The following is a 27,250-nucleotide window of genomic DNA, read 5'->3' as shown; positions in this document are numbered from 1 at the left end:
ACAGCTCAAAATTAATAAAAGAAATAGGAATGCAAGGTTGACTACATCGTTGGGTTTTTTACATAATGTTTGGTGACCGACTAGGAATGCCTAGGATCCATCGACCGGTTGGTGACCATTAATCTAAATGATTTAATAGTTAATGATATCTAGTGTGATCTTAACCACATTCTCTCTCTCTCTCTCTCCCCCCCCCCCCCCCCCCCCCCCAGCAGCATTCAGAGATGGAGCCAGATGATAGCGGGGGATGTAGCCACCAGAAGCAGAAGATTTCCTTTCTTGAGAACAACCTGGACCAGCTTACAAAAGTTCACAAACAGGTAGGTGGATGAATGTGTTGAGTGTGTGGAACAGAGCGGCCTGGACTCTTGACAAAGTCTCAGAGTAGGAGTGCTGAAATAGTGATTAATTGAATAACATTATAATAAAAATATGATTATAATGAATAAGATAATATGGACAGGTGGACCTGATCCTAGATCAGCAGTCTTACTCTGATATGCAAAGATACATTGGCCCCCTGGTTTGTCTGTAAGGTTCATAATGAATTAGATTATATAAGAACAACAGGGACCTCCTTTCAGACTCTTTCTGAATACAGGCCCTGGCCCTAGTTTTAGCCTGCATAAAAACTTCAAAGCCCATTTCTATTCCATTACACACACTCTTAGAAAAAAGTGTTCCAAACCGATTATTTGAGGAGGGATAGGGTTTTACCAATAACTGTTCTGATCAGAAGAACCATTTTTGGAATACAAGGGTTCTTTGTAAGTCAAAGGGTTCTACCTAGAACCTTTAACATACTAAGAATTGTTTTTGGAAAAAATAGTCATTTGAAAGGCAAGAAGGATTCTTTGGAAGGCAGGAAGGGTTCTACATGGGCCTCCCGAGTGGCGCAGCATAATTCCCAGCATTATAATTTGCCGGGAAATTTTCTGAATTGTTTGTTTTACTGTCATATGTGTTTTTGCATGTACATTGATTGGTTGATACATTTTATGCTACACAAACATAAATAACATACAGTTTTATAAACTAATCCAATCTGTTAGTAATTGGATTTATTGCACCTGTTGGTTGTTCAAGTTTAGATGATTGAGGTAGTCTCAGTATTAAATCTTCCCTACCTGCTGAATGCAGGTTGCGTGTGATTAACAATTCCACTTGTCGGCTATCCTAACTCTAGCTGGATTCCAATAGGAATTACACATCACTTTGCAAGCCAGCATAATGTGACTTGCAAGCCCGATGTGGCCTGTAATCCTGGAGATTCCTAACACCACTGTGTTAGGGTATAACTACGCCCTCAAAGAAAGGCCTTATGATATACATATGTATTGTCATAAATCATTTAATTTGAAAGGCTAATAAGGTTGGTGGGTTCTACCCGATCTATGAAGAACCCTCCAAAGATAAAACCGTTCTCGGTAGAACCCTTCATAGACAATTTCAGGAAGAATGTTTTAGATTATAAAATGGTTCTTCATAGAGGGTTCTAGGTAGAACCATATACAGGGGGTTCTTTGAAGAACCCTACATAGAGGTTTATAGATAGAACCCCTCTGCAAAGGGTCCTACCCAGCAACAAAAAGGGTTCCCCAAGGGGGACAAACCCGATGAACCCTTTTTTTCTAAAAGTGCACCTATGACTTAGTGTTCGAGCACCAGTGAGAGAATGAGGGGAATTCAAAGAGAGCAGAATAAGTAGAAGAGGGACAAAAGGGACAAAACAAATTATTTTTGTCCCGACTGTGCCATTGCTCTCCTCTGGGTACTAAGTACTGTAGAGCCAGCTACATCAATCACCCTGTACTGCAGAACCAGATAAAAGTCCCTCTAAAAACACAGCAGCAGGAAATGTAATGTTACTTATACTGCTGCTGCTGTAATACATAGAGGTGGCTCTACAGACTGGGTCGAATGGACACACACACAGTGCGTGCACACACACAGGAACATGCTTTCGCATATACACACACACTTTCATTTGGTAGATTTACCTGCTGACTGGCACACACACCAGACCTGGGATAACTATAGTTAACTATGCTTTGTGGAAAGAAACATTTTTCCTGGAGGACAACACAAAATTACAACTTTAAAACCATTTAAATACAGATCTCAGAAAGTTACTACTTTTTTAAACTATTTTAATTCAGATCTGAGAACGCAACTACTTAAACTAAATATTTTAATACAGATCTCAAGAAGTGACTACTTTTCTGAAACTATTGGATTGGACATATCAAAGGTTAAATCTAGACTTGGTTTCCTCTATCGTAATCACTCCTCTTTCACCACAGCTGCCAAACTAACCTTGATTCAGATGACCATCCTACCCATGCTAGATTACGGAGACTTAATTTATAGATCGGCAGGTAAGGGTGCTCTCAAGTGGCTAGATGTTCTTTACCATTCGGCCATCAGATTTGCCACCAATGCTCCTTATAGGACACATCACTGCACTCTATATTCCTCTGTAAACTTGTCATCTCTGTATACCTGTTGCAAGACCCACTGATGTTTATTTATAAAACCCTCTTAGGCCTCACTCCCCCCTATCTGAGATACCTACTGCAGCCCTCATCCTCCACATACAACGCCCATTCTGCCAGTTACATTCTGTTAAACGTCCCCAAAGCACACACATCCCTGGGTTGCTCTTCTTTTCAGTTCAGATCAGGTCCAGTTTGAGTGTTTTTTGCAGCTCATTCAGTCGCTATCTGCATAGCCTCTGCCTGATATCTGAAGACTGCACAGAAACAATGGGAAGAGAGGATTAAATAGAGATACATTACACAAAGCATGAGGGACAATGAAGATAAATCGTAAATACTACATGAAAATAGCAGTTGGATGGTTGTGTTGAGCCCTTGCTGAGTGTACCGTGTCGGGTTGTGTGAGAGCTGGGGATTGAAACCACTCAGTCAGGGCCTCCTGTGGACACAGTCCTGTGGACACAAACATGTTCATCAGACAAAGTTGTCATATCTTTCAAAAATACTTACCAGTAAAAAGATATTGAGTACAATAACTTTTAATGGCTCCATAAAACACGTGTGTAAAAAAAGGCTGTCCTGCTCCTCCTCTCTACCTAACTTTCCCTCACAATCCCCTTAGTTTCCTTTAGTCCCTTAGTTGGCTGCTCATGCATTTTACATATTTATCATAATAACTATCCTATACATATTGGCACAGATTTAAACTTATCAACATTAAATAGACACTTGTTAACTATACATTTCACAATTCCAGAGGTAACAATGCACAAACAGTCTATTTTCAGACAATCTATCAGCTTATTTTACCAGCATTTTACCGCGTAGATCCAAGAACAATAGACTTGCATTTTGTTTGAACTTTATCAAACAAATCGGCTGTACGCTACAATGGATAGCCTACTGTCAATAAATTACATCGACAACGTGACATATAGCTAAGTTAATTCCGAAACACAATCGAGTTAATGCATTTATAGAAAGTCGTTGCATTCATGCATTGTTAATCCTAGCTAACGTTACCTCTGGCAAAGATACTGTAGCTAAATTCGCTCCAGCCTGTGCTGGCTGTGGACTGAGGTAAAGTAGGTTTCATATCAGACATCAACAGACATTCTCCGTGAAATCTCTTGTTCTCAATAACTTTTGCATTGAAACATCAAAACAAGTTCTAATTATTCTAAAAAGGCCTGTCTTACTTTTACAACCTTTGATTTACATAAAAAGTAAAGTGTTGATTTGATATAAATAGTCAAATCATATAAAAATGCATTTAAATCTCTTGTTCGCAATAACGTTTGCAATGATTGTCATAGAAACATCAAAACAGGTGCTAATTATTCTACAAAGGCCTGTCCTACTTTTACAACCTTTGATCTTCACAAGTTAGATTTTGATTTGGTAGAAATAATTCAATCATATAAAAATGCATTTACATCTCTTAATCGCAATCATTTTTATATTGATTGTCATAGAATGTCACGCCCTGACCTGAGTATTCTTTGTTTTCTTTATTGTTTTGGTTAGGTCAGGGTGTGACATGGGTGATGTATGTGTTTGTTGTACTGTCTAGGGGTTTTGTAGGTTTATGGGGTTGTTTACCATCTAGGTGTTTATATATGTCTGTGGTTGCCTAGATTGGTTCTCAATTAGAGGCAGGTGTTTATCGTTGTCTCTGATTGGGAACCATATTTAGGCAGCCATCTTTTTTTTGGTATTTCGTGGGTTATTGTCTATGTTATGTTGCATGTTAGCACAGTGGTTCTATAGCGGTCACGGTCGTCTTATTAGTTTGTTTGTTTTGTTTAGTGTACTTCGTGTTTTCGTCATTCATTTAAGTATGCATTCACACCATGCTGCGCTTTGGTCTCCTCCATACAACCATCGTGACATAGAAACATGAAAACAAGTGCAAAATATTCAAAAAGCATCGGGGAAAGACACTAAAAGAGACAAATACCTTAATTGGAGAAACAGGAAGAAGTGACATCAAGAAGAGGACAAAAGAATGCAGAGAATATTTAAAACATTTCCTGATTAATCCTGTCATCACGACTTCACTCTTATATAGAAAAACCTTGTCTCTTTCTTAAAAAACATCAACTTTCTAAGTTACAGTAGTTTTAGTTCTGTAAACAATTTATCAACAGCATCTACTGAATCTCAATTGCTTAAACAGTAGGCCGCATTAAATCTGCATTAGGCTATACACTCGCATAGCTAATTTTCAAAGCTTTGTGGAAAGGGAAGATGACACCAGTGTGACTTTTGACAATGCGCATCACAGTCCACAAAATGTAGTTAGGTATACAGCTCAGGGATGGGGCTGTGGAAATTTAACCCCTCTCCAATTAATGCATGTCAACACTTCATTTTATAATCCACTGACAGAGCAGTTTCTCAAACATTTCAAAATGTATTTTTCTATATTTTCAATAAACCACTAATTCAAGCTGAACTGGAAGAAGTGGCTGCAGCTATGGTCCTGTTGTGTCTACAACCGTCTCCAGAATCCCAGTGAAGAATCTGGTATCTGATCACAAGGTCCTACAAAGGGTAGTGCATACGGCCCAGTGCACCACTGGGGTCGAACTTCCTGCCATCCAGGACCTCTATGCAAGGTGGTTTCAGAGGAAGGCCCTAAAAATTGTCAAGACTGTAGCCACCCAAATCATAGACTGTTCTCTCTGCTACTGCACAGCAAACGGTACCAGAGCACTAAGTCTCCAATACCGGTACTGGTACCGGTGTGTATATAGCCAAGTTATCGTTGCTCATTGTGTATTCGTTCCGTGTGTTTTCTGTTATTATTTTTGTTTGTTTTCTGTATTCTACATTGTTGTGAAGGGCCTGTATATAAGCATTTCAATGTTAGTTTACATCTGTTGTTTACAAAGCATGTGACAATTGAAATTTGATTTTATGATCATATGCAATTGTATTTCGAGCCTATCCATATGTAACATAATACACTATATGTATGTGGACACTCATTTCAAATTATTTTTGAGATTTTTTTATTTTTTTATTTCACCTTTATTTAACCAGCTAGGCAAGTTGAGAACAAGTTCTCATTTACAATTGCGACCTGGCCAAGATAAAGCAAAGCAGTTCGACACATACAACAACACAGAGTTACACATGGAGTAAAACAAACATACAGTCAATAATACAGTAGAAAGAGTCTATATACAATGTGAGCAAGTGAGGTGAGATAAGGGAGGTAAAGGCAAAAAAGGCTATGGTGGCGAAGTATATACAATATAGCAAGTAAAACACTGGAATGGTTGATTTGCAGTGGAAGAATGTGCAAAGTAGAGATACAAATAATGGGGTGCAAAGGAGCAAAATAAATAAATAAATACAGTAGGGAAAGAGGTAGTTGTTTGGGCTAAATTATAGATGGGCTATGTACAGGTGCAGTAATCTGTGAGCTGCTCTGACAGCTGGTGCTTAAAGCTAGTGAGGGAGATGAGTGTTTCCAGTTTCAGAGGTTTTGGAGTTCGTTACAGTCAGTGGCAGAAGAGAACTGATAGGGGAGGTGGCCAAAGGAAGAATTGGTTTTGGGGGTGACCAGAGAGATATACCTGCTGGAGCGTGTGCTACACGTGGGTGATGCTATGGTGACCAGTGAGCTGAGATAAAGGGGGACTTTACCTAGCAGGGTCTTTTAGATGACCTGGAGTCAGTGGGTTTGGCGACGAGTATGAAGCGAGGGCCAGCCAACGAGAGCGTACAGGTCGCAGTGGTGGGTAGAATATGGGGCTTTGGTGACAAAACGGATGGCACTGTGATAGACTGCATCCAATTTATTGAGTAGGGTATTGGAGACTATTTTGTAAATGACATCGCCGAATTCGAGGATCGGTAGGATGGTCACTTTGGCAGCATGAGTGAAGGATACTTTGTTGCGAAATAGGAAGCCAATTCTAGATTTAACTTTGTATTGGAGATGTTTGATGTTTGAGTCTGGAAGGAGAGTTTACAGCCTAACCAGACACCTAGGTATTTGTAGTTGTCCACATATTCTAAGTCAGAGTAGTGATGTTGGACAGGCGGGCAGGTGCAGGCAGCGATCAGTTGAAGAGCATGCATTTAGTTTTACTTGTATTTAAGAGCAATTGGAGGCCACGGAAGGAGAGTTGTATGGCATTGAAGCTCGCCTGGAGGGTTGTTAACACAGTATTTCAGCCACATCTATTGCTGACAGGTGTATAAAATCACCACACAGCCATGCGATCTCTATAGACAAACATTGGCAGTAGAATGGCCTTACTGAAGAGCTCAGTGACTTTCAACATGGCACCGTCATAGGATGCCACCTTTAATTCGCTCAGCCGCGAAATGGTAGGCCACACAAGCTCACAGAATGGGCCACCGTCTGTCCTTGGTTACAAGTTGCACTCATTACCTTGGTTGCACTCATTACCGAGTTCAAAACTGCCTCTGGAAGAACTGTTCATCGAGAGGTTCATGAAATGGGTTTCTATGGCCAAGCAGCCACACACAAGCCTAAAATTACCATGCTCTATGCTAAGCGTTGGCTGGAGTGGTGTGAAACTCGCCACTATTGGACTCGGGAGCAGTGGAAACGCATTCCCTGGATTGATGAATTCAGTGGCATTCAGTGTCATTTAAGATGAGGGAGGACCATTTTTTTTTATGAGCATGGACTTAATTCTATAACAGCATATTGGTCCGTACAATTGCCCTTATTTTAGCGCCCCAAAAACATAATACTTCCAGATCAACTGTAATGTCAATACCATTGTAAAGCACAATTTCTCCCCTTTCAAACAGAATCAATTACATGACCTAAACGCTGCCCATTTCTGCATAATTCAAGAAGACAATGAGCCCCGTCGGGTCTTTTTAGAAATGGCGGGTGGGGAAACGAAAATAATGCGTGATAGTGAGAAGGAGAGATGTTGTGTGGGAAAATTGCTTTTTTTCACTCGGTCTGTCCAACTTCACCTTATCACCTTATCGCCTCTAAAATGTGAATAAAACACTATAAAGAGTTTATATAACGTGTCATTACTTACCTATTTGAAGGTTTCTGTCGCAGTTGAATCTGGTTTTTAGGGCAGTGCTAAAGTGATCTTAGAAGTTAACCTCTTGAAACTAGGGGGCACTATTTTTTATTTTGGAAAAATAACGTTCCCAAAGTAAACTGCCTATTTCTCAGGACCAGATGCAAGAATATGCATATGATTAGGATAGAAAACACTCTAAAGTTTCCAAAACTGTAAAAATATTGTTTGTGAGTATAACAGAACTGAAATTGCAGGCGAAATCCTGAGAAAAATCCAATCAGGAATTGACTCTTATTTTGAAACCCCTGTCTTTCTATGCATCCCTATTGCCCATTGAAGGGGATATCAACCAGATTACCTTTTCTGTGGCTTCCCTAATGTGTCTACAGCCTTAAGACGTAGTTTCAGGCCTTTATTTTGAAGATGGGGGTAAACGACTACATTGCGTCAGTGGCCAGCTGAGGGCTCTCAGAGTGATTCTTGCGTAAAAGACAGAGGTAGTCATTTTTCCTCTCGCTCCTACTGAAAAGCCAATTGTCCTGGTTGATATATTATCGAATAGATATTTGAAAAACACCTTGAGGATTGATTCTAAAAACGTTTGCCATGTTTCTGTCGATATTAGGACATAATTTGGATTTTTTTTCGCCGTTGTCGTGACCGCTATTTCTGGTGGATTTCTGAACATAACGTGACCAACAAAAGGAGGTATTTTGGGTATAAAAATAATCTTTATGGAACAAAAGGAACATTTGCTGTCTAACTGAGAGTCTCGTCAGTGAAAACATCTGAAGATCATCAAAGGTAAACGGTTAATTTGATTGCTTTTCTGATTTTTGTGACCAAGCTTCCTGCTGCTAGCTGGACATAATGCTATCGATGAACTTACACAAACGCTTGTCTTGCTTTGGCTGTAAAGCATAATTTCAAAATCTGAGATGACAGGGTGATTAACAAAAGCCTAAGCTGTGTTTCGTTATATTTCACTTGTGATTTAATGAATATGAATATTTTCTAGTAATATTTTTTGACCGTTGCGCTATGCTAATTAGTGTAGTTGATTGACGTTATGGCATGACACGTCACGATGTAATGGAGGGTCCGTTTTTTCAACTTTTCTCCGATACTATAGAGCCATTACCATGTCGATCAACGCTTAAATAGAAACTTAGTTCACACCCCCGATTTTGATGTCAACACAGTCCCATTAGTTCTTTGTAGCCTCGTTTGAATGTTGCGGTTGCGCACATTTGTACGGAATGGGGTGAGTTTACGTTACCCATCATAAGGTTGCTTCAACCTAGCCTATGAATGAAAGTTTACAATGTAGGTGCACACAGATCGAGAGACAAATTCCGTTCTCTTCTGTTTTAGGAAAAGTTTTTCAACAGATTCGGCGGAATGAATACACCCCGATCACGTGTAAACTGAGTTCACTCTCATAACAGCCAAGTTGTATTCCTTCTCTTCCCTTCGGACTTCAATGTACAACACATCGGCTGTATGTGACCAGGCGAAAAAAACTTTCCAAGCCAAACCTCTACAAAAAGCCTACATCATTGTCACCATATTAGCTACAGTAACAGCATAGTCAGCATGGCTAATAGAACTAACGCGTTAGTAAACCGGCTACAATCATGCAGTAACGTTAGTGTACAGTCAGTAAACAGTTACACCTGCAGGCCCCGGTGGCAATACATTTGTAATACCAAAAGTTTTGACTTTGGCTTGGAAGAGTTCCATTGTTGTGTTGGAAAGTCATAGCCAGCTAGCTAACATAGCATCCCTCTGTTTGAGCATTGTGTTTCAGTAGGATAAACAAGCTAGCTGCATTTGCTAGCTAAGTATGTGAAACTGAGAGTGAACAAAAATAATCTCTTGCTCTTTCTTTCTTGCTTCTCCTTCATTTTGGAAGAAAATAATTTGTTAAACAACTATTGTCTTTCTCTTTGAGTCAACTACTCACCACATTTTATACACTGCAGTGCTACCTATCTGTAGTTTATACTTTCAGTACTAGATTCATTCTCTAATCCTTTGATTGTGTGGACATGTCAGTACATGCTGCAAGAGCTCTGAGAGGTTGGAGGACTTCCCCCGGACTTCCCCCATAATTACTATGTAAGTCTATGGAAGGGTGTGAGAACCATGAGCCTCCTAGGTTTTGTATTGAAGTCAATGTACATGGAGGATGGAAGCTAGCTGTCCTCCGGCTACACCATGGTGCTACCCTACAGAGTGCTGTTAAGGCTACTGTAGACCTTTACAAAATAGTGTGTTATTTGATGACGTGAATATATTTAGCATAGAATCGTCGGTATTCCAATTCATCCCAAAGGTGTTCGATGGGGTTGAGGTCAGGGCTCTGTGCAGGCCAGTCAAGTTCTTCCACACAGATCTCGACAAACCATTTCTGTATGGACCTTGCTTTGTGCACTGGGGCATTGTCATGCTGAAACAGTGAAGGAACTTCTCCAAACTGTTGCCTCAAAGTTAGAAGCACATAATGGTGTAGAATGTCATTGTCTGAGGTAGCGTTAAGATTTCCCTTCTCTGGAACTAAGGAGCCTAAACCATGAAAAACAGCCCCAGACCATTATTCCTCCTCCACCAAACTTACAGTTGGGACTTTGCATTGTGGCAGGTAGTGTTCTCCTGTCATCTGCCAAACTCAGATTTGTCCGTCGGACTGCCAGATGGTAAAGTTTGATTTATCACTCCAGAGAACGCATCTCCAGTGCTACAGAATCCAATGCCGGCAGAATCCACTCCAGCCGACGCTTGGCATTGTGCATGGTGATCTTAGGTTTGTGTGCGGCTGCTCGGCCATGGAAACCCATTTCATATAGCTCCCGACGAACATTTGTGCTTACGTTGCTTCCAGACGTTTGGAACTCAGTGGTGAGTGTTGCAACCGAGGACAGACGATTTTTACATGCTACGTGCTAAGGCACTCAACGGTCCCGTTCTATGAGCTTCTGTTGCCTACCACTTCGCAGCTATCGTTGTTGCTCCTAGACTTGTCCACTTCACAATAACAGCACATACAGTTGACCGAGGCAGCTCTAGCAGGAAAGAAATTTGAAGAACTGACTTGTTGAAATTGTGACATCTTTTATGGTGCCACATTGAGTCACTAAGCCCTTCAGTAAGGCCATTCTAGTGCCAATGTTTGTCTATGAGGTTGCATGGCAGTGTGCCAGACCTTATACACCTGTCAGCAACAGATGAGGCTGAAATAGCCAAATTCACTCATTTGAAGGGGTATCCACATACTTTTGTATATATAGTGTCTATTCCAATAGCGAATATTAGATACGTTGTTGACCTCAGGCTATTTTTATCACTCTCATGACTATTGCCTCCCCATCTCTCTCTTTTTTTTTCTCTCCAGTTGGTACGTGATAATGCAGACCTGCGTTGTGAGCTTCCTAAGCTGGAGAAGCGTCTTCGGTCTACAGCTGAGAGAGTGCGGGCGTTGGAAGGTGCACTGAAAGAGGCTAAGGAGGGGGCCATGAAGGACCGTAGACGCTATCAACAGGAAGTGGAGAGTATCAAAGACGTTATGAGGGCCAAGAACCCCCTCCGTAGGCAACATGCTGCCCAGATAGGTAATGATACACGCACACACACACACAGGCATAAACATAAATGCATGAACACCACTCAGGTAGGTAACACACAGGTCTCTCACACACCCAAAACACACGCAGCTCAGATAGCTAACACACACACAATGATAGGAATAATGATGTTTACATTTTTTTTACTAACACTAATTGGAGCAAACTAATGAACTTATGCTTCTACGTCCAGATTATACATACTAAACTCAGCAAAAAAAGAAAAGGCCCTTTTTCAGGACGCTGTCTTTCAAAGATAATTCGTAAAAATCCAAATAACTTCACAGATCTTCATTGAAATGGATTTAAACACTGTTTTCCGTGCTTGTTCAATTAACCATAAACAATTGGAACGGTCGTTAAGACAGTAACAGCTTACAGACGGTAGGCAATTAGGGAAGCAGTTATCAAAACTTAGGACACTAAAGAGGCCTTTCTACTGACTCTGAAAAACACCAAAAGAGTTCATGCATTCATGCCCAGGGTCCCTGCTCATCAGCATGAACGTGCCTTAGGCATGCTGCAAGGACGCATGAGGACTGCAGATGTGGCCAGGGTAATAAATTGCAATATCCGTACTGTGAGATGCCTAAGAGAGCGCTACAGGGAGACAGGACGGATAGCTGATCGTCCTCACAGTGGCAGACCACATGTAACAACACCTGCACAGGATCGGTACATCCGAACATCACCTGCGGGACAGGTACAGGATGACAACAACAACTGCCCGAGTTATATCAGGAATGCACAATCCCTCCATTAGTGCTCAGACTGTCCACAATCGGCTGAGAGAGGCTGGACTGAGGGCTTATAGGCCTGTTGTAAGGCAGGTCCTCACCAGACATCACCGGAAACAATGTTTCCTATGGGCACACACGCACCGTCGCTGGACCAGACAGGACTGGCAAAAAGTGCTCTTCACTGACGAGTCGCGGTTTTGTCTCACCGGGGGTGATAGTCGGATTCGCGTTTATCGTGGAAGGAATGAGCGTATCACCGAGCCCTGTACTCTGGAGCGGGATCGATTTGGAGTTGGAGGGTCCGTCATGGTCTGGGGCGGTGTGTCACAGCATCATCGGACTGAGCTTGTTGTCATTGCAGGCAATCTCAACGCTGTGCATTACAGGGAAGACATCCTCCTCCCTCATGTGGAGTTCCTGCAGACTCATCGTGACATTACCCTCAGGCATGACAATGCCACCAGCCATACTGCTCGTTCTGTACGTGATTTCCAGCAAGACAGGAATGTCAGTGTTTTCCCATGGCCAGCGAAGAGCCCGGATCTCAATCCCATTGAGCATGTTTGGGACATGTTGGATCGGAGGGTGTGGGCTAGGACCATTCCCACCAGAAATGTCCTGGAACTTGCAGGTGCCTTGGTAACATCTCTCAGCAAGAACTGGCAAATCTGGTGCAGTCCATGAGGAGGAGATGCTCTACAGTACTTAATGCAGCTGGTGGCCATACCAGATACTGATTGTTACTTTTGATTTTGACCCCCCCTTTTGTTCAGGGACACATTATTCAATTTCTGTTAGTCACATGTCTGTGGAACTTGTTCAGTTTATTTCTCAGTTGTTGAATCTTGTTATGTTCATACAAATATTTACACTTTTTTTGCTGATTTTATATAAAATTCTATTGGTTTCAATAATTTAGTATAATCATTTAAATTGAAAAATTCAAAGTTTTTAATCCGCCGTCGTGTTGCATATCTATTTATTAACCATGTGCCATGATGATGATGATGATAACTACAATGATGACAATTTTTAATACCAACATTGCTTTGTTTTCTCTTCCCAGCCAAGCCCGTCCGTCCGGGCCAGTTCCCACTCTGCTCCCCCACCAACCCGTGGGTTCGCATTACTGAACAGCAACACTCCATCCATTTTAGTAACGCCATGTTCCAGATCCCCAGCCAGACAGCTAGCCATCACACCAGCCACCCTGCCGCTCCCCCAGCTACAGCATCTAACTCCAACCCCACCCAGACCAACAATCACCACTCCAATGAGACCAGCCTCCATCAGACCAAGACGTGAGTTCAAACATAGGAATGGAGCTCGCTGTGTATGAGCTTTATACAAAAGTGAAAACATGATACTGAAGTGTAATTTTACATTATTGATTGATTGAAATACTGTACATTCATGACTAGGTGACTGATGGGTCTGTCTGTCCTGTAGGCTGCCAGCTGAGCCACCCAACACCACCACAGTGGACAACGGCACAGTAAAGGACACTACAGTGCAGAAGACTACAGTGGATAACCCAACAGTGGACAATGCCGCCACAGTAGATCATTCTCCAGTGAAGCACCCTACAGTGGATAACACTACAGTGAATAGTGCCGCAATGGATAACTCCCCAGTGAAGCACCCTACAGAGAAGGACACTACAGAAAAAGGCTCTACATTGAAGGACCCTACAGTCAACTCTACAGAAATGGTGGATGTTGACAGTGTCAACGGTAAGGTTAACAGCATTCAATGTTCCCCACTTCAACTCACTCCTCACTTGGTCTGCTCCATAGAAATACAGTAGATATAATTAGTGTAATTCTATTTCTATGGTCTGCACTCCTCGCTGTTCACTATACACTGGTCTGACTGCATCCTCACCCTGACACCTGCTTCATCTATCCACAGGGAACACTACAGATATTAATGACAACAGGTAAGACTGCCCACCACTGTCACAGACCTGGCCGCCGTTATGTATTGAATCCCTCTGCAGGCTTGTACTACACCACACTACTGTGTGGCATGCTTGATAACAGGGTCGTTCCACAAAATTAGTGCCTTGTGTGTCCCTTTGATATTTTAAGTAAAGATTGTGCACAAATATTGAAAAGCCTGTTATATTACATAAAATGCATTTGAATAAAGACCACATAGACAAATCCATAAATCAAGCCTTGCTAAAATGCAAACGTCAGCATTTTGAAATGTCCCTCTGTGCTCCCGGTTGGTACAGCGATCTAAGGCACTGCATCTCAGTACAAGAGTTGTCACAACAGTCACTGGTTTGAATCCAGGCTCTATCACATCTGTCTGTGATTGGGAGTCCCGTAGGGCGGCACACAATTGGCCCAGCATCATCCGGGTTTGGCTGGGGTAGGCCGTCATTGTGAATAGGAATTTGTTGCCGACTTGCCTAGTTAAATAAAAAAATTAAAACATCCTCTTACTTTTCATAAGATTTTAACCCACTTAATCCCAAAATGTATAAAGCATTTTTTGCACATGTCCAAATCATTCAAAAGTATAAAAAATATATTGTGAAGCTCAACATAGTCACTTACAGATGATTTGACCATGATGCGCAAAAAATGCTCATATCTGTCCCATGACTTGAATGGGATTTGTGCAGTGAACGCTAAAATCTTAGCATGTGGAAACAGTGCCAGGGAAACTAAACCAAAGCATGGATTGCTGTCATACCTCGTCCATAGACTGTTTACAGGGTACGAAAACCAATATGTAATTTTGTAATTTGTGCCTCACTGCTATGCTGTGCTGCTGCTGGTTTCCTTCTGTTGCTGTGGCCTACCTTCCTGAGTGCCTCCCGCTAGCCCTGCCTGGTGTTGTATAGCATGTCTCTGAGTGTCCACTCTGCTGTTGCTGTTTCCAGGAATGATGTGCAGCACTGCGACAACCACAACCAGGAGAACCCAGCCAAACTGCACCACGTCATCCAGCCAGAACAGACTGCCAGCTAGTGACCCATCTCGATAGGTAAGGAGGGGGAGGGAGAATGTGAAATATTGAATGAGTATGTCATAACAGACAATCTAAGATGGCAGATTCATTGCCTTGTGTATTTCTGCCCTCTCTCTTTCTCCCTCTCTCTTTCTACCTCTCTCTCTGTTTCTCTCCGGGAGAGGGAGATAGAAAGGGAGAAGAAGATGGAGTGCACTGGACTGGACGTGCTTATGCTGATTTCCAAATGACCAGAGAGCCCCTAATATACCCCATATTGGGTAGATGTAATAATTATTGTTATTAGTATGGCTTCATCTTGCCTTTTAATTGGCTGGGTGGAAATAAGGAGTTGGACGATGGATGCGTCCTAAATGGAAAAGAAGTGCACTATATAGGGAATATGGTGCCATTTGGGATGCAAACTAGGAGTTAATTTCAGCATTAGACTCCAGCTGAGTCTAGTGAAATTCAACTCCACAGTTCTTCCCACTCACAATAAAGACTATATTATCAGGCGTAATCTAAGCCTGCAGTGCTTATTTGACTCACTGCCTTGTTTATTCTTCTCCTTCTCTCTCCCTCTCCAGGTGTCCGGTTCTGCCAAGACTTACCTCGTAAATTCGCATGCTGCGGATCAACGGCCCTCTGATCACCCCTCTATCCTCCTCCCCTCTTTCCCAGTAACACCAACTCTCTTCCTCCCTCTGTAGAACTCTCTGTAGCCCTCCACCCTCTCCCTTTCTCCACCTTTTCCCCTCTGCCTCTCCTGCTTGCTATCCGCCTGTCCACTCTCTTGAACCATTTGTCCAATACTTTGTAGGTGATATGAATATAACGTACTGTACTATGTGGGTATGGGGGTATGTATAGTAGGCCTACTGTATGGATTGTGTATACAAAGGAACAATGGCAGCATAGAAAACTCTGTAACTGAACCACTAGGCTTAGGTCCCAAATGGCACCCTATTCCCATCGGGCTCTGGTCAAAGGTAGTGGACTATAAAGGGAGTAGGGTGCCATTCGACACACAACCTAGAATTGGCAGCTTCCTCTTCCTCTAAGCCCTTACTATTCCTCTGACCCTGTTGGAATGAATTGGAGCTGTACTAGCCAATGAGGATTGGAGCATGATGGTGCAGTGTTCTGTGTGGCAATAGGGCGCGCTCATCCTGCTCCGTCTTGGAGGTACAGTACATTGTGAGGGTAAATGACGAGACATGATCCTTTTAGGCTCTTTTGGCCTTTTCTGTACCTATATCAAAAATAAGAGTATACAGTATAAGCCTAATACCTCTATTCAACACAAAGAGAATCGGTTGGAAAATAGATGTAACGGCATTCATAGGAAGAAGGTGAGGACCAAGGTGCACGCGTTCAAATTATTTATTCGAAACTGAACACTAAATACAAAATAACAAAAGGAATAACCGAAACAGTTCTGACAGGTGATACACACACTCAACAGAAAACAACTACCCACAAAACACAGGTGGGAAAAGGCTACCTAAGTATGGTTCTCAATCAGAGACAACAATAGACACCTGCCTCTGATTGAGAACCACACCCGGCCAAACACACAGATATAGAAAAAAATAGAACACAAAACATAGAATGCCCACCCCAACTCCCGCCCTGATCCAACCAAAATAGAGACATAAAAAGGATCTCTAAGGTCAGGGCGTGACAATAGACAACAACCGGACAACAATTGGAGATTGATCGAAGTAATACACACACGCAGAGCACGGCAACGTCTTAATTTAAAAGTGAACATATTCATACATGACCATTTTTCACTCTATTCTATTCATGTATATAGAAGTATATACAATATCGATGTATATGTGCACCCCATTAAGGTTGATTCTGTATTGGACAAGTGTTTTACACAGCTGACTGATGTCATAGTAATAATGATACTGTTTGCTAACTGAGCAGGTTAACATAGCAGACAGCTGTTTCTTTAACTTCCACAATACCATTAAGACAACAGATGACTTCTTCTCTTCCTTATGGCCGGTTGAGTAGTCAGGCCCAGAGCCATATATTTACTTATTTTGTAAATATGGCACTGGTCAGGCCGAGTGTGGTTGGAGACTTCTGAACAGTACTGTAGGTAGAGGGCAGATCAAGATTGCTGTGCTAGTGACAGTGTTTTTTAAATGCTATAAGAAATAGAGCTTACAGCAGCATTATACTCAAGAGTAAATAGCTGATGAATGTGGATGAGTTAGATCATAGGTCATACACAAACTTCCTCCAGCAGGTTCATTGTTGTACTTGTATGTGTGTATGTCCATAGAATAACAGCAACTACAGTCAGACGCAAGCATGTCTATCCTATGCTGACGCTCCAACCAAGCCCTTCAAGGCTTGCTTTCAGAGTAATGTATGCTTTAATGTATGCTTACTAATGCAGTAACTCTTAAGGTTTTCATCAAATAGGTTATCTGCTATGATGCAAACTACTAAAAGTAAAGAATAAAAAGTCTGGTGAAAAAAATGACAGGATTTTAAAAAATTTAAAAGTTGTGCTTCTCAATGCATCAATACAAGACTGAAAGAAGGGAGCTATATACTGTACAGTATATATATTCTATGAAGAAAGAAAGACAGAGATACTTTGGAGCTGTAACATACTACTTTATCTACCTGGGTTGGAGGTTCTGTAGGTTCCATGGGGTTCCATAGGGTTCTCTAGGATTCTCTAGTGTTCTATATGTTCCATAGAGTTCTAAGGTTCTATAGGGTTTTCTAGATTTCTGATGTACCTTCATCTCAACATGTTTGTTCCGCTGTGATGTGTCCAGTGGTCTTCAATTACATTCACCAACACAGAATGGAAAATATAACTGGGTAAAAAATAACAGATTTAGTAATTGTGTAGCAACTATTTTTATACTGTTCATTATTTAATTTTTTATTGTTATTATTGAATGTGATGTTATTTACTGTATATGTTTACTCTTGAGTTGCACATGGTTGTTCTTATGTTAATATATACTATTTATTCATTCATTGTTTATTGAATGCTAACTGATCAGTCAGAATACATTTTGGTTGTAGACAGGGCTGGTACACAAAGCAGCATTCAAATTACTGGTTGTTTCTTTTTTGGAAAGATACACTGATTCTTCAGAACAGTCACAATTCATCGGGGCATGAACTCTACAAGGTGTTGAAAGCATTCCACAGGGATGATGGCCCTTGTTTATGCCAATGCTTCCCACAGTTGTGCCAAATTGGCTGGACAATTCTTGATACACACGGGAAACTGTTGAATGTGAAAAACCCAGCAGCGTTGCAGTTCTTGACACAAGCTGGTGAGCCTGGCAACTACTACCATACCCCTTTCAAAGGCACTTCTATCTTTTGTCTTGCCCATTCACACTCTAAATGGCACACATACACAAACCATGTCTCATTTGTCTCAAGACCAAAAAATCATTCTTTAGCCTGTCTCCTCTTCATCTACACTGATTGAAGTGGATTTAACAAGTGACATCATTAAGGGATCATAGCTTTTACCTGGATTCACCTGGTCAGTCTGTCATGGAAAGATGTGTTCTTAATGTTTTATATACTCAGTGTATATAAAGTGATCGGTGCATTTCAACAACAGCATAAATACACTTATTTCAGTTTTGCATGTAAAAACAGAATCACCACTGCTGCCACTGTTTTGATTGCCAACTATTTAGATTAGAATGAGCAGCCAGCTCACAAGCAGCCAGCTCACGAGTGCATTGGTGACACAAGCACAGATACAACAAGTGAAAATTAATTATCTAAATGGGGATAGCTAGCATGTCACAAGCATGACCTCACAGGTTAACTTCAGTAGACATGAAATTAGCAAGCTACTAGTACATAGCTTGCCCACTAGCTAGCATATGATGAATAGCAGGGGAAACTAAAAGCAATGTTGCGAATTAGGCACAGAGCCATGTTTTATTAATCCTAACAGATACGCGAGAAGGTTATATCTAGTGTATCCCTCTGTCTTTTGATGGATGAACGTCTGGCTTATTGACGGGGCAGGTAGCCTAGTGGTTAGAGTGGTGGGCCAGTAACCAAAAGGTTGCTGGATTGATTCCCCAAGCTGACAAGGTAAAAATCTGTCATTCTGCCCCTGAACAAGGCAGTTAACCCACTGTTCCCTGGTAGGCTATCATTGTAAATAAGAGTTTGTTCTTAACTGACTTGCCTAGTTAAATAAAGGTTAAATTAAACATTTCTCCCAGGCTCCCAATGACTGTCATGATTATTTAAGTTCATTGAAATTTTCTCTTTAGTGCCATCTGTCTAGTACCTGAAAGAGCAGATGCCGAAGGCCTGAGCACCCATTCCAGTGCCCCAAGATAGTCCATTTAATTTTTGTTGTGAAATTCGTGTGATGAAATCCTGCAATCTCATTGATGCAGTCTCCCCCATTAGCAAAACTGGCAATGCAATCCAAGCGCTGGGTGGCTGAACACAGCTGCTGCTTGCTGAGAGTTACCTAGTAGATAACTGAACAGCTTGTTTTTGAAACAGTAAAATGTACACATTGAACACACTTTATGGACATTTAAAACAATCTATGAATTATATAATTTATTTTGTTTACATTTTTTTAACAATAACTCCATAATGGACCGGCCGCCACTGGGCCCATGTGCAGTCAAAGAAGACTATGGAGGAGTACATCCATGTTTACTAGATAGCTACAGTAGTTGCTTGATAACAAAACAAACAGACTTGCTAGTTTAGCTGACATTACAGTCCTCCAACAGTAGCTTGCTGTTATGAAAATCGAATTCAACAATGCCAACGTTTTCAATTTGATTTTTGCTTTCAAAAGCAGCTCAAACATAGAACGTGTAAGAAAGAACTTCATAATCATTCAATTAAATAGTGCATTATTGTAACAATGACGCTGGGAGTAAGGAAGTAGGTGCAGTTGGTGAGTTTAACAATAAAGACCGTAGAGTGATTCAACGGGTGCATTCGTGCTCTGGCTATCTACACCGATTTCAGAGCACTCTCATCTGACTGTGCCAGAGTGCAGAATCACTGATGAATTTACGAATGATCAACACCTGTCAAAACACTCGGATCAACACTACTTCTCGTCCAGAGTGTCCAGTGTGCGCTCTGGACGGCCCGAGTGTGAAGAGCGGGGCCGGTCCGGATGGCGAAGTTAGAAATCTCGGATGATGTTGGGATCTTGAATGTCGTCCACTGGAACCGAACACCGCTCTTCTGGACCGTACACCTCCCAGTCCACCAGGTACTGGAGCCGACCCCCACGACATTGGGAGTCCAGGAGGGATTTTACGGCATAGGTGGGGCTTCCCCTCGATGTCCAGGACAGGCAGTGGGGGAAGGCCTAAGCCAGGGGACGACTAACCACTGGCCTGAGGAGGGAAACATGAAAAGTGGGTGAGATCCAATAGATAGTGGGGAGCTGCAATCTATACGTCACCTCGTTGACCCTCCCGAGGACCTTGAACGGGCCCCACAAACCGAGGGCTCAGCTTCTTACAGGACAAGCGGAGTGGGGGGTTCCTGATGGAGAGGCAGACATTATCCCCAGGATGGAACACAGGAGCCTCACTGCGTGGGTGATCCGCCTGCTCCTTCTGGTGGCTGGAGCCTAACGTAGGCATTGTTCCAAAACTCTTCTGCGTGCCTGAACCACTCGTCCACCGCAGGAGCTTCGGTCTGGTTCAGTGTCCATGAAGCCAGGACTGGCTGATAACACAGAACACACTGGAAGGGAGTCAGCCCGGTGGAGTAGTGACGCAATGAATTGTAAGCGTACTCCGCCCAGGGAAGGAATCGGGCCGACTCCCCGTGCTGGTCCTGGAATTGACTATTCAGGAACCTCCCCAGCTCCTGCTTCAGCCTCTCCACCTGCCCACTAGACTGAGGCCGGTACCCGGAAGTGAGGCAGACCATGACACCCAGCTTCTAAATGAAGGCTTTCCAATCCCGTGACGTGAATTGGGGGCAGATTTGAGACCTGCTGGAAAAGTACCGCAACAACCTTACTTACTTACTGACTTTATTGTCCCCATGGGGAAATGTTGTTGCAGTGTCATGTACACATTTAAAATGGCGTGTAAATACATAACAAAATTGGCAATACAACTTTCATAACAGTGACATACCAATACATACATTTTTTTTAAAGACTAGCCTGCTGGCCTTACTGAGTTGATAGGAACACTAGCCCAAGGTATTTAGGAGGGATATCACACCTGGAACAAATTATTGTCTAGTAAGAGAGAGCGGTAGGGAGACCAGAGAGAGGGTTAAAACGGCAGGATTTAGATATTCTGACCACAACCACCAAAATGGTGGTTAAACCATCAGAGGAGGGGAGATGAGTGACAAAATCAATGGACAGATGAGACCAAGGACATTGAGGCATGGGAAGGAGTTTCCCTGCTGGAGCGTGCTGGGGTGATTTAGTTTGTGCACATACGGAAGAGGAATTTAGGAGTTGTAGCGAGTGATGTCCTGTGCAAAGGTAGACCACCAGTACTTTGAATAGTTTGGTTCATACTTGGATGTCCAGCGATGACAGCTGTGTTCGCCCAGGGCAGCAGCCGATCCCTCATCCCTGTGGAAACGTAGATGCGCTCAGGAGGACAGGTAGCTGGTGCGTGTTGCTTCCCCAGGGCCTGGCGAATGACCACATTTACGTAATTGATCCTGGGCGATATGTCAGAGTGAAATCGATCGAATGCTCTTACTGAGGGAAGGAGGTTGTTGGCCAAGATCTCACAATACATGGCCCCATCCATCCTCCCCTCAATACGGTGCAGTCGTCCTGTCCCCTTTGCAGAAAAGCATCCCCAAAGAATGATGTTTCCACCTCCATGCCTCACGGTTGGGATGGTGTTCTTGGGGTTGTACTCTTCCTTCTTCTTCCTCCAAACACGGCGAGTGGAGTTTAGACCAAAAAGCTCTATTTTTGTCTCATCAGACCACATGACCTTCTCCCATTCCTCCTCTGGATCATCCAGATGGTCATTGGCAAACTTCAGACGGGCCTGGACATGTGCTGGCTTGAGCAGGGGGACCTTGCGTGCGCTGCAGGATTTTAATCCATGACGGCATAGTGTGTTACTAATGGTTTTCTTTGAGACTGTGGTCCCAGCTCTCTTCAGGTCATTGACTAGGTCCTGCCGTGTAGTTCTGGGCTGATCCCTCACCTTCCTCATGATCATTGATGCCCCACGAGGTGAGATCTTGCATGGAGCCACAGACCGAGGGTGATTGACCGTCATCTTGAACTTCTTCCATTTTCTAATAATTGCGCCAACAGTTGTTGCCTTCTCACCATGCTGCTTGCCTATTGTCCTGTAGCCCATCCCAGCCTTGTGCAGGTCTACAATTGTATCCCTGATGTCCTTACACAGCTCTCTGGTCTTGGCCATTGTGGAGAGGTTGGAGTCTGTTTGATTTAGTGTGTGGACAGGTGTCTTTTATACAGGTAACGAGTTCAAACAGGTGCAGTTAATACAGGTAATGAGTGGAGAACAGGAGGGCTTCTTAAAGAAAAACTAACAGGTCTGTGAGAGCCGGAATTCTTACTGGTTGGTAGGTGATCAAATACTTATGTCATGCAATAAAATGCAAATTAATTCCTTAAAAATCATACAATGAGATTTTCTGGATTTTTGTTTTAGATTCCGTCTCTCACAGTTGAAGTGTACCTTTGATAAACATTACAGACCTCTCTCTCTCTCCTCCCCTTCACCTACACTAATTTGTAAGTAGGAAAACCTGCAAAATCGGCAGTGGATCAAATACTTGTTCTCCCCACTGTAATGTAATGACACATTATATAAACTCTTTATAGTGTTTTATTTACATTTTAGAGGGATAAGGTGATATGTTGGACAGATCGAGTGAAAAAAAGGCGTTTTCTCACACATCTCCTCTTCTTCTCTCTACCACGCATTAGTTTCGCTTCCCCACCTGCCATTTTTAAAAAGACCCGAAGGAGCTCATTGCCGTCTTCAATCATGCAGAAACGGGCAGCGTGGAGGTCTCGGCATGAATTCAGTTGGAAAGGGGAGAAATGGTGCTTTACAATGGTATTGACATTACAGTTGATCTGGAAGTATTACGTTTTTTTGGGCGCTAAAATAAGGTCAATTGTACGGACCAAGGCGATGTACAAAAGTGAGTGAGTTTACTTTAACACAATTTAACTGATTAACTCTGGAGGCCCCAATTCAAAATCATCTCTTTGTAGAAAAGTAACTGTTTACATTCATTCCAAAAGCGAACACATTAACACAGTTTCAAATAGATTCAAATCCTTTTTAGGCCTGTGCATTAATAACACAAGCTAAAAATAGCTAGCTAGTATGAAATGGAAGGCTACCTATCACCTATCACTAGCTAGCTAGCGGTTAGAAATTAGCATGTGACTTGGCATTGGTTACTTTTTATAAAATGTGTATCTTTCTAAAATACGTATCATTAGAGTAGTTGATGTGTACACATGTAATGTGTACACACTCAATATGATTCCCTCTTTAGAAAAAACATTTAAGAGCCAAAACATTTATAACGGAAATAAACAAATTCAGCCGAAATGGCATCTTGTTCTCATTGACTTTCATAAAAAAGGGAGCTACCTATGTAGCTCATGTCAATGGGAAAATCTCACTTGTTTTTCACTCAGTCAAAACAGTTCAATTAGACATCAAAATGACAGGAAAACATGTTTAACTAAACTGTGTTGAGTTCTCTAGATTTTGATGAAGTAACTATGCGTACAAACCAGAGACACGGAGAGATAGCTTTTGGTTTTTTTCACTCGGCATCTTCCAATGGTCACAGACCAACGTACGAAAAAGAGAGGCGCGCACCTGCAGCAGTAACACTCTGAATGCCTCTGCCTAGTGGTAGCGCTAAGTATACACGTATATCAATGCAACACCATGGAGGACTACAATAATAATGGTGTAGCTCAGAAATAATAAGTAATCATTTGTGGAAAACATTGCTACTGCAATATAACCCCACCTTTTTCATATGTGAGTTGAATAAGTGGTTAGGAGCGTTGGGCTAGTAATCAAAAGGTCTCTAGTTCAAATCCCGAGCCGACTAAGTGAAAAATCTGTCGATGTCCCTTGAGCAAGACACTTAACCCTAACTGCTCCTGCAAGTCGGTCTGGATAAAAGCATCTGCTAAATGACAAAAATGATAAAAACACTTTCACTTGCAATTCCACTTGTGAAAGTGAGATTTACATATGGGGTTTTCTTACATGTGAAACTGCAAAAGAGATTCACACGTTAATGTTTTTCAAATGTAAACTTACAATTCACATGAGTTGAAAACATGTTATTTTACTCACATGAAAAGGTGATGTTAACATGTGAACTCTACATTTAATTCATGTGAACATATGGTTTCACGTGTGAAATTTAAGGTCAACATGTGAAAACAGCCATTTCACATGTAAAACTGCAAATGTCACATGTTTTTTGTGTGTAATGGAACAGCTCCTTTAAAATCAATAATGCATTGTGTTCTTTAGGTAAACAACTTGTTTGAATAATATTTGAAAGCAGCCTTTCCTTATTAAATAAACACTAGTACTTAAGAGTTTGAACTCTAGGTGTAAAAGGTTGATGTATTGATGTAAAACTGTTTACAACAGAGTGTAAGAAGTGTACAGTATCCTAAGGGAACCCTAGTATAACTCAATACAGACCACCTAGGAACAGATAGTGGGTTGGATCTCTGCACTGTAGGTTTTGATGTGGAAATTGTAAGGTTTGGGGATGGTGATTATGATGATGAAACTTAGTGTCTGTTTGTCTCTTGTCTGATTTGTAAATCAATATGAAAAATGTTCTGGTCATATCTCTGATACTGTAGCACCTACAGAGCATTATGGGTACTGTAGTACATCGTGCTACAGGCATCACAAGCATAAAATAATGACTAATACAGTATATACTAAAAAAATAATACTAAAAAACAATGTACCAACGTACAGTCGAGTGGAACCACCTTTGTTTGTTTGTATGTTTATTTGTTTGTTTGATTATAGTGTTTGGGATAGTGCATGCACTACATGCCTCTGTAGCTGCTGAAAAAAAATGTTATGACAATAACGATGAAACTCTTTCAATAAAGATGATTCATATCACGACACTTAGGCCTCGGTATTAAGTTACTCACAGTGTGTATGGTTTTATTACTACAAATAGTGTTGTGGGGTTTTGAAGCTGTTGCATTATGTCTTAATGTAATGAGAAAATAGATTAATGTAAAAAAGGATACAATATCACATCTAATGAACCATTAGTAACCATAATATGAAATATTTATAGGCCCAGTCCAGTTAAAATTCTGTTTTTTCCTGTGTTTTATATCATATTGTACAACAACTGATAAAACAATATTTTTTTATCAGTGTGGTTGAAAATAATTGCTGGTTAAAAATACAATCTACACAAGACCTTCTAATCAGCAGGTTTGCATGGGGGAGTTTCGGCTTTCCATGGTGACATCACCATCTATGCCAACTAGTTTTCTGTTTTCCCCTTCCCACTCAGACCACTCCGACAGGCCTAGCAAAATTCTTGCTTGAGAAAAAGTTTTGCTAAAAAGCTATTTTGCCAATTTTTATGGAATTCTAGTACAGTAAGGTTCTTGATTGGTATCCAGTGTTGGATTCTGGAGTAAACTTTGAATATTGTTGTACTCAGAGTATAGGAACATTATTTACACAAGGGACATGAGGTATGCCATAATGAAGCTTGGGAGGGGCTGAGTGCAGGGAAAACAATCACATGTGACAGTACTGATAAGGGGAGAAACCGTTGAAGGCTCATATCACTTAGTTCCCTGCTTAGCAGGAAGGATGCAATGTTTAGACATAAGGAGGAGACTCCACCCAAAGTGGGGTAGGAATACCACCACGGGGGAAGCCATGTCTTTTGTCTGAATTACAGTTGACTCTTTGGGAAGAATTAAACTTGGTTAAGGCTCTCTAGTGTCCGTGAGTTATTTACTCTGAAAAGTAAGAACCTGACACCAGAAATGACTTCCTAATATTTAGTTGTCCTCAGAACAACCTCAATTCGTCGGGGATGGACTCTACAAGGTGTTGAAAGCGTTCCACAGGGATGCTGGCCCACAGTTGTGTAAACTTGGCTGGATGTCCTTTGGGTGGTGGACCATTCTTGACACATATGGGAAACTGTTGAGCGTGAAAAACCCATCAGCGTTGCAGTTCTTAACACAAACCGGTTCTCCTGGCACCTACTACCATATCCCGTTGAAAGGCACTTACATTTTTTTGAATGGCACACCTGTCTCCTCCCCTTCACCTACACTAATTGAAGTGGATTTAACAACAACTTTAGCAAGTCTATGTCATGGAAAGAGCATGTTAATGTTTTGTATACTCAGCATATAAAAGTTGAGTACAGCCAACAAAGACAGTATATTTTTTTATCTCCATTAATAATAACAGTAAGATAAGATGTATTTTTATTGTCCATTAAACAGTAAGTTAAGGTATATTAACATTAGAATCTGTTTTCATTATGGGGAACAATGAAAGGTCCGCAAAGTGGATTGCTGGCTGAGTTTATTTTATGTTAAAGGGCCAGTGTACGTTTATCACAGTTGTGTGTGTCTAATGGCAGGGTATTCCTATCAAGTATTTTGGGGAGACTATTTGGAGAAAGACTGAATGAGTTACATGAAACATTGAGGAAATTTAAAACAAATTATTTGAGGGAGTTCAAAAGTATTATCAGAATTATTAGGTTTTGTTTGTAGTAAACATTTGGGTTTAACCTCTGGCGTCGAGCAATCCCGTATCCGGGAGCGTAATCATAGCCTCAAGCTCATTACCATAACGCAACGTTTCCTATTCATGAAAATCGCAAATGAAATGAAATAAATATATTGAAACACAAGCTTAGCCTTTTGTTAACAACACTGTCATCTCAGATTTTCAAAATATGCTTTAACCAAAGCTACACAAGCATTTGTGTAAGAGTATTGATAGCCTAGCATAGCATTAAGCCTAGCATTCAGCAGGCAACATTTTCACAAAAACAAGAAAACCATTCAAATAAAATCATTTACCTTTGAAGAACTTGTTTTCAATGACGAGACTCTCAGTTAGATAGCAAATGTTCATTTTTTCAAAAATATTATTTGTGTAAGAGAAATAGCTCCGTTTTGTTCATCACTAAGAAAAAAAAATGAAAATGCAGTCAACACAACGCCAAACTTTTTTCCAAATTAGCTCCATAATATCGACAGAAACATGGCAAACGTTGTTTAGAATCAATCTTCAAGGTCTTTTTCACAATTCTATTAGATGAAAAATCATTCCTGGCAGTCG

General features: G+C 41.5%; 1 protein-coding gene across 2 annotated transcripts in view; it reads left to right on the top strand.

Moving 5' to 3' along the window:
- Positions 1-19,108, top strand: part of LOC110528947 (kinesin heavy chain) — a 120,776-nt gene extending 101,668 nt beyond the window's left edge. For both annotated transcript variants that reach the window (XM_036983178.2, XM_090240668.1), the window contains 7 exons: positions 216-320; positions 10,929-11,145; positions 12,964-13,198; positions 13,347-13,630; positions 13,809-13,836; positions 14,794-14,897; positions 15,452-19,108. In XM_036983178.2, the coding sequence (XP_036839073.1) occupies positions 216-320; positions 10,929-11,145; positions 12,964-13,198; positions 13,347-13,630; positions 13,809-13,836; positions 14,794-14,881 (957 nt within the window). In that variant the 3' untranslated portion in view covers positions 14,882-14,897; positions 15,452-19,108. The remainder of the gene's footprint in view (positions 1-215; positions 321-10,928; positions 11,146-12,963; positions 13,199-13,346; positions 13,631-13,808; positions 13,837-14,793; positions 14,898-15,451) is intronic.
- Positions 19,109-27,250: the final 8,142 nt, after the last annotated feature.

The sequence above is a fragment of the Oncorhynchus mykiss genome, chromosome 7 (assembly GCF_057628025.1).
Source record: "Oncorhynchus mykiss isolate SJ-2025 chromosome 7, ASM5762802v1, whole genome shotgun sequence".
NCBI classification, from domain to species: domain Eukaryota; kingdom Metazoa; phylum Chordata; class Actinopteri; order Salmoniformes; family Salmonidae; genus Oncorhynchus; species Oncorhynchus mykiss.
The sequence above is the reverse complement of the archived record's forward strand: the minus strand, read 5'-3'. Positions and strand labels throughout refer to the sequence as shown.